This window comes from Lepidochelys kempii, chromosome 23 (genome assembly GCF_965140285.1).
Source record: "Lepidochelys kempii isolate rLepKem1 chromosome 23, rLepKem1.hap1, whole genome shotgun sequence".
NCBI lineage: Eukaryota > Metazoa > Chordata > Testudines > Cheloniidae > Lepidochelys > Lepidochelys kempii.
In genome coordinates this window covers 2,716,404-2,724,799 of record NC_136402.1, presented here as the reverse complement: position 1 = coordinate 2,724,799, position 8,396 = coordinate 2,716,404, and the positions used below count along the sequence as shown (strand labels likewise).

The window sequence follows — 8,396 nt, the reverse complement described above, 5'->3', positions numbered from 1 at the left end:
TAACAGCTGCCCCCTCTCTGCTCCATGCCACCGAGTTGAGGGGCGCCTGTCGACCACTCCGCCACCAGCCTTGCCTCAGTTTCCCCTCCTGGCCTTTGTTAGGCTGTGAAGATAATTATGGAGATTGGAGGGGGGGGGGTACGGGCAAAAGCGTTCATCAGCGTCGCCCAGGGCAACAACGGGCATGACGGGGGATCCCCACACAAGCATCGCAACCCCCCTGAAATTCAGATCCCTGAACCCCAGGATTCGGGTCACGTGATTCTGATGGAGTCACTGCCTATCGGCCATGGGAAGAGGTGAACAGGGCCCGGGACCCACCCCCTGCACTTAGGGGGAAGGGGATCAAGGGGCCGGGGTGAGGCCAGCTCAGAGCTTCAGCCCAGCTCCTCCACCCTAACCCACCCCCTCCCAGGCCTGGGCATTGGCAGAGCTGGGGGGGAGGGGAGCCCCAAGCTGGGGAGTGGGGGGTGCAGCACTCCAGGATCGGGGCCCAGGAGACTATCACACGGCCCCTCTCTGCTTGGCCCAAACCCGCCTCACATTCCCCGGCTGCGGACAAACCCCAGCCCCCCTCCCCATGCCCCGGCACTTTTGCTGAAGCAGCCGTTTGCTTCGACACTTTAATCCCCTCGGAAGGTCCCTCCGGATCCATTTAAAGAACGTGTGGGCAGGGAACGATCACAGTACAAACCCACGCCTTGACTGAGGCCAGAGCCTGAAATTTACAGCATAGACCCACCTGCCAGCCCCCTAACGCAGCCCGCCGGGGTCCCCAGAGCAGGACCCTCCCGCTCCCTGCCAGCAAGGCAACCTCCTCATGCCTCAGTTTACAAACGAGAATCATCCTCCCCACCCCCCTTCCAAAACAATCCGCTCCGAGTTCCGCTTGCCAAGGCAAAAGCTGCAGCACCCCCTGCTGGGCAATGTGTTAAGCGCAACATGGTACACTCCCAAGAGTTTCCAAGCCTGACTTCTTATGCTCCCAGCCCCCCTGCTCTAGCCACCAGACCCCACTCCCCTCCCAGAGCTGGGGATGGAACCCAGGCGTCCTGACCTCTGATCAGTAGCTGCTCTATCACCCCCTGGCTGTAGGGGGCAGCAGCCCCTCTGAGCCCCAACTCCCCTCCACCGCCCACTCTGCATAGGGGGGCTCTAGAGTCCTTGAGTCTTTGCCCCCCGGATGTTCTGCCCGTCCCCCCTGCAGCGTGTGTGCGGGGGGGGGGGAGCTCCCAGCACAGACGGAGCGGGCTTCATTTCTTCTTCTTGCTCCGGCGGCCCCAGCGCGGCTGGCCTCCCCCCCCTTCGCGCCTCTTCTCCCAGGTGGGCATGGGGGGCTCGATCTCATTGGGGCGGCCCCCTCGGTCCGGGACGCCGCCCATCAGCACCTGCCAGGGGGGTGGGGAAAACAGGAGCAGAGGTAAAAGGCAAGAAAGACACCCAGCCCCCTCCTCCCCCTGCTGCACCCACCCCGAAAGGGAGCGAACGGCGGGGTGGGAAGGGTCCAGCGCCTGGCCCAGCCGGAGCTCTGGTCCTGGTGCGACGCACGAGGCGGGGGGGGGTGTCTCGTGCGCCGGCAGCAAGCTGCTCTGCATGGGGGCGGGGCTGCGGGGCAGTGCTGCGTGTCCCCCCCCCGCCCCCCCCCGGCCCGGGCGCTGCACGTACCTTGTTGATGGCGCAGCTGGTCCGGTGGCGGCAGAGCCCGCTGCTGGCACTGACAATGCGCGAGGCGTCCTCGCGGGCGGCCAGCAGCCGGGCCACGGTGACGCCGGAGGCGACCGACTCAGCCTGCCGCAGCGGGGAGAGGGCAGCCAGCAGGGCGGCGCCGTGGGCCTGTGGGAGGAAAAATCCTTCCCGGTGAGACAGCGTCAGCCCAGGTCAGATACCCCCGGCCCAGGGCCCCTGGGACCCGGCCCCTCCGCAGCCTCCGCAACTCCAGACAGGAGCTGGCGCCCCCCCGGAGGGGAAAGGCCCCATGTTCCATTCCCTGCCCCCCCAGCCAGCCAGTCCCTGCCCTGGGGCCAGATGGGAGGCAGCACCCCCCAGAGGGGAAAGGCCCCGTGTCTCATTCCTTGGCACCAGCCAGGCCTCTCCCCTCACTGGAATCCCCCCGGCCCCTCACCTTCGCCCTCTCGGACCAGTGGAAGGACTGCAGGGTGACGCTGAAGCGCGTGATCATCATGCGCTTGCGGCATTCGTACTCGGCGCACAGGGCTCGCCGGACCCCCTCCAGCGCCTCCTAGCCGGGAGGGACAGAGACAGCCGCTCAGCTGCAGGCTGCCAGAAAGCCAGCCCCCCCTTTTCCTCCCACTGCACTGGCCCCCCTCAGGGGAGAAACTGAGGAACAGGGAGGGGTGCTACCCGTTCCAAGCCAAAGAGGGAGGCAGGGGCGGAACCCAGGAATCCTGACTCCCAGCCCCCCTCCACACACACACGAGACCCCAGGCCCCTGCCAGGGATCAAACCCAGTTATGATCCTTTCATGAGGGTCTGTTAAGAGCCCTATGCAATGGGGTGGGTCTGTGCATGGTGGTTAGGCACCGGGATTCTCTGGCAGGAACAGGGGAGTCAGGCGCCGGGATTCAATCAAGGGCCTAACTCCCTTCGGCTGCTTTTGAACCCTGCGGCCCAGGCTGGGCTCCGCAGCAGCCGGGAGCTGACCCAGGGCCAGCCCTGAGCCAGGAGCAAAGCCGCGGGTTCTGCGCTGGCCCACGCGACCCCCACCCCCCGGGCCCCTCCGTACCCACTGCTGAGCCGTCAGCGGCGCCCTCAGCAGCGGCGCCATCTCCTGGTGGCCGGGGGGCAGCGCGGACAGGGCCTCCGCTACCTAGGAGGGAGAACGCGAATTAAGCCGGGAGACATGGCGCGGGCAACTGCAGCCGGCGAGGGAAAGGCGACACCTGCCGGGCCGCTCCAGCAGCCTGAGACAGCAACAGGGGCTTGTCGTCCTGCAGCTGGGGTGCCCTGTTTATTCATTGTACGGCACGGTGCCTCGGAGCTGCCGCCAAGCCCCTGCCCTGAGGGCGGATCGGGGCTGGTGCCCCCTAGAGGGGAAAGGCCCCATGTCCCATTCCCTGCCCCCCGAGCCAGCCGGATCGGGGCTGGCGCCCCCTAGAGGGGAAAGGCCCCATGTCCCATTTCCTGCCCCCCCCGAGCCAGCCGGATCGGGGCTGGCACCCCCTAGAGGGGAAAGGCCCCATGTCCCATTCCCTGGCCCCCGAGCCAGCCGGATCAGGGCTGGCACCCCCTAGAGGGGAAAGGCCCCATGTCCCATTCCCTGCCCCCCGAGCCAACCGGATCAGGGCTGGCGCCCCCTAGAGGGGAAAGGCCCCATGTCCCATTCCCTGCCCCCCGAGCCAGCCAGATTGGGGCTGATGCCCCCAGAGGGGAAAGGTCCCCAAGCCCCAGGCGCCCTGAAGCTCTCCCAACAATCGGTGCATCTGACTCCTCACCTTGGATTTTATGTCCTCCAGGAGCTGGGGAACGGGGCAGGTCGGGGCCGGCTCCGGCCTGCCCAGCGCCTGGCTGATGAGCCGCAGCTCCCGCCGGGCAGCGTCGGCCCCCTCTCCCTGCTGCGGCGAAGGGGGGCGTTTCCAGCTCAGGAGCCGGGCGGCCTGCAGCTCTGAGCTCAGGAAGCCTTGGGAGAGAACATGGGGGTGAGAGAGACACGGGGCTCTTCTGGCTGCGGCTGGCAGGGCAGAGGGGACGCTCTGGGCACCGGGTGTCAGACATGTGCCAGCCCTCTGGGGCGGGGATCTTTATCTGGCCCAGGGCTACTAGGACTCCTGCGTTCGATTCCCCACTTCCAGACCATCTGCTTAGACCCCTCTCCCCTCCCAGAGCTGGGATGGAACCCAGGAGTCCTGGCTCTCCCCCAACCCCTAGACCCCACTCCTCTGGGAGAGTCGGGAATAGGACCCTGGAGTCCTGGCTACCGACTAGCGAGGGCCCTTCCCGCCGTCACTCACCCAGCAGCTGGAGGCAGCTGCGGGTGCTGCCCAGCCGGGCGGTCACGTCCCCCATGGTGAGCGCGGGGTAGGGACAATGCAGCTCTTGCAGCAGCCCGCTCAGCTCAATCTGGAAAGTCTCGGCGTCTTCAGGGCCTGCACCAGAACAGGAGAGACCGATGAATCCCTGGGCCCCGGGCCCCCGGCATGCTTCCGCCCCCCCCACCCCACGGAGTGGGCGGGCTGCACAGCCAACACCCCACTGCTGGAGCAAGCCCTGCCTCTTCGGGAGGGAACGCCCCAGGACAGGGGGTGGGGAATGGGGCACGGGGCCTTTCCCCCCAGGGGGCACTGGCTCCCATCCAGCCCCAGGGCAGGGGACTGGCTGGCTTGAGCGCGGGATGTGTGTGTGGAAATGGGATTACTCTTGTGATAAACCGTTGGATCACTAACTGGGGTGTATCTGCCTCCACGACATCCTGCTGCAGCCAGTTCTGCAGATTAACAACACTCTCTCTCTCTCTCTCTGACAGATCTGTGTGCCCCATAACCATAGCATCTGAGCACCCCAAAGTGTATCTATTCTCACCACCCTGCTGGGGAGGCAGGGCAGAGCTATTATCCCTATTACACATATGGGGAAACTGAGGCACGGAGAAGCTAGGTGCCTTGGCCAAGGTCACACAGGGAGTCCGTGGCAGGGCAGGAAACTTATCCCAGGTCTCTAACCACTGGGATACGCTTCCTCCCCAGGGTGTAATTACGCTGCCAGTATGATTATCTGTGATAACGAACCCAGGGGACCCAGCTGGGAGTGGAGCTCCCCTGTCACTCCGGGGTTGGTGTCAGGTAGGTCACAGCATCACCAGGGCCGCTGGAGGAAAGGCCCCGTGTCCCACTCCCCACCCCCGGCAGGCCAGCCCCCTCCCTCCTCATTTCCCGGCAGGTAACTCACCGCTGGTGGGACTGAGGTCCTCCTCCAGGGGGCAGAGGGCTCGGAGCTCCGCCACCCGCTGGGCGCAAAGCGCGGTGAACTCGGGGCTCCGCACCCCGGCCTCGGCCAGGCCGAGAAAGGTTTCCTCGGAGAGCGGCCCCAGGGACCTGGGCACACGGGGCAGGGCTCAGCGCCCCACAGACCTGGCAGCCGAGCCCAGATCCGACCACCAGCTCCCCCTGCCAGTGTGCCAGGCCCCCCACTGCCTCCCACCCCCCAACTCTTCCCCAAAGTTGCACCTTATTCCCCCCACTGCACCCACCTCCCTGTTCACCCTCGAACATTTAGCTCTCCCTGTCCCCCCCCACATCCATCTCCCCCAGAGCCCTGCTCCCCCACCCTCCACCCCCAGAACCTCTACACCCTCCACACCCACTGATTCCCAGCCCCCGCAACCCCAGAACCCAGCCCCCTGCTCCTACATCCCCCCAGCTATGTACCGTCCACACCCACTGCCCCCTCCTCCCACACCCCCATGCACGCACCCCACTCCACCCCCTCAACCCCCTTCCCCACGCACCCCACTCTACCCTCCCCAGGCATGCACCCACTCCACTCCCCCAACCCCCTGCACCCCACCCCCCCCACACATGCCCTCCACTCCACCCACCCAACCCCCTGCACTCCATGCCCCCTGTGCACGCACCCCATACCACTCCCCCAGCCCCCTGGGCACGCCCCCCCCAGCCCCACACCCCCCATCCCATGCCCCCACTCCACCCACCCAACCCCCTACACTCCATGCCCCCTGTGCACCCCCCCACTCCACTCCCCCAGCCCCCTGCATGCCCCGACCCCACTCCACTCCCCCAGCCCCCCGGGCACACCCACCCCCCCAGCCCCACGCACCCTGTGCACGCTCCCCACTCCACTCCTCCAGCCCCCCGGGCACGCCCGCCCCCCCCCAGCACCCCACGCCTCCCCCCGGCACACACCCCATTCCACCCCCCCAACCCCCTGCACCTCGCGCCCCCCAGGCACGCCCCCCACTCCATCCCCACAGCCCCCTGCACCCCACGTCCCCCACGCTACCCCCCCCAGCTCCCCGCGCCGAGCCGCCCCTACCCAGCCGGCCGCCGCTCCATGGCCCGGGCTCAGCGCCGCGCGCCACGGCCCGGCCCCAAGTTCAAAGTCTCCCAGCAGGGCGCAGAGCAGCCACGCACGGGCCCCGCCCCCTCTGCACCCCGATTGGCTAAGGGGACGGCGTGGGCGGGCCTCGGGAGGCTAGGAAGCGGATTGGCTGAAGGTAGAATAACGACTCCCAGCCAATGAGAGCCTCCCCTTCCGCTCTCACCCGCCTCCCAGCCAATCTCCCACCACTCAACCAACCACAGCCTCCCCACCCGTCACCCATTGCCCAGCCAATGAGAGCCTCCTCTTCCCATATAACCCGCCTCCCAGCCAACCAGAGCCTCCTCTTCCCATATAACCCGCCTGCCAGCCAATCACAGCTGCTTTCCCCCCATATAACCCGCCTGCCAGCCAATCACAGCTGCTTTCCCCCCCATATAACCTGCCTCCCAGCCAATCATAGCCTCTTTCCCCCATATAACCTGCCTCTCAACTAGAGTCTTTCATTTCCCCCCCACCACCACCTGCCTCTGGGCCAAGCCAAGAGCTTCTTCCTCCTCCATCGTTGCCAGAGACGCTGCTGGTTTTGTGCTGGTGATGCGGCTCCTTCCACCTCCCCGCAGCGTCCACCATCACCGCAGGCTGGGCCCCAGTGCCAGGGGCAGCAACCTACTTGCCACGCTGGGGAAACTGCCTGCCAGCACCACGGGCTCAGAACCTACAAGCTGGGTCCCGAGAGGCCATCAGGAGATTTAAAAAATCCAAAGACACCCCCCCCCCAACTAGTGCTTGGGTTGTTTTATTGCACTTTGGGCTACCTGTTTTCCAGTCCAGTAGGGGCACATTTGGGACATGTATTGCAGTTTCTTCCCACCACCACCAGGCTGGAAAGGTCTTCCCATTAAAATGAAAGCCAGTATTTCAGGAGAGTGTCATGACTCCAGGAGCTGGGACTTGAAAAACACCAGCTCTTTGGCTACAGCAGTCGAGCCCCTGGATTTCTTCTCCCTGCTAATCTCTAGTTCTTGTCATCTGAAGATGTCCCAGCACTTTACAAAAAGAGGGCAGTACCATTATCCCCATTTTATAGAGGGGGAAACTGAGGCACAGCGAGGCAAGTAGCTTTCCCGAGGTTACCCAGCAGGCCAGCTGCAGACTTGGGAACAGCCCAGGTCTCCTGGTGTCCACTGCTCTACCCACTACGTTGAGAGGAAGTCGCTACAGGTATAAAGTTGCAGCACATTCTCCCAACGAGAGCTGACTGGAACTCAGAATTTCCATTAGGTGGGAAACGTTTACACTTCAAACTTTGGTTTCATTCCAAGTTAGAAAAACAAACATTTTCACAGACCTCTAGGAAACAAACAAAAAAAAACAGTTTGGGAATTTTCTTTGGCCCCCTTTAAATTTCATTGTGAATTTTTTTTTCCATTTCAAGATTATTTTTATTATTACAATATATCATAATTAAGGCCCTTCGTTTTTGGTTTTTAACCAACAAATCCCTAGCTTTTACAAAAGCTATTATGCAGTTTTTACTGATTTTCACCCAAAGTTTAGACTGCTCAAGTACATGAAAATACTGATTCCGTTAAGCAAATCCCACCCATTACATCCGGTAGATATATTGATGTTAAAGACAAATTAGTTGAAACGTACATGCAAGGCTGTCTGTCTAAGTAAGGCGGTGGAGTGGAAGATACACACACGTACATATGTGTATTTACTGTTAATGTACAGGTTTCAGAGTAACAGCCGTGTTAGTCTGTATTCGCAAAAAGAACAGGAGGACTTGTGGCACCTTAGAGACTAACCAATTTATTTTGAGCATGAGCTTTCGTGAGCTACAGCTCACTTCATGGGATGCGTGACTGAATGTAGCTCACGAAAGCTTGTGCTCAAAATAAATTGGTTAGTCTCTAAGGTGCCACAAGTCCTCCTGTTCTTTTTGTTAATGTACAGTTCATGAAATAAACCACAGTATTAAGCTGCTTTGACTTTCAATATGCTTCTCTATTTCTTGCTTTTTCTCTGTCCTCCATCCCACCATTCACTTCAATATTTACCCAGAAAATTGTGAAGTCAATTTTTTGCACCGTTTAATTTCTGCAATAAACTCCTATAAATTCCCAGGAAATTTTAAACAGAATAAAACCTGAAAACAAAGGGCCTTTGTCACAATATGCCATCCCCTTCTGACGTGTCCTAATAGATATAATCATAATATATAACGATAGCTGAAATATTGGATTATTTTTCTTTTACTCTAGTTTTAAAATCATTAAGAGCAGCTGCAATTTAGCGCTGCTTGAAACATCTTATCTCTTGTTGATGTTGCAATAAAACCATCTGACACTTTGGTCTGTGTGTGACTGGCACATTTC

At 61.4% G+C, this 8,396-nt stretch overlaps 1 protein-coding gene across 2 annotated transcripts; it reads right to left on the bottom strand.

Moving 5' to 3' along the window:
• Nucleotides 1–609: 609 nt before the first annotated feature.
• FAM98C (family with sequence similarity 98 member C) lies at nt 610–6,111 on the bottom strand. Of its 2 annotated transcripts, XM_078850216.1 has the most exons (8): nt 6,007–6,111; nt 4,903–5,048; nt 3,969–4,103; nt 3,453–3,637; nt 2,744–2,827; nt 2,123–2,239; nt 1,666–1,833; nt 610–1,388 (listed from the first exon to the last, which is right to left on the bottom strand). In XM_078850216.1, exons 1-8 carry the CDS (start codon nt 6,024–6,026, stop codon nt 1,254–1,256), a joined length of 990 nt encoding a protein of 329 aa, XP_078706342.1. In that variant the 5' UTR covers nt 6,027–6,111; the 3' UTR covers nt 610–1,253. The 2 variants fall into 2 exon arrangements, with proteins under 2 accessions (XP_078706342.1, XP_078706343.1); XM_078850217.1 differs by lacking the exon at nt 2,123–2,239.
• Between the last annotated feature and the right edge of the window lie 2,285 nt (nt 6,112–8,396).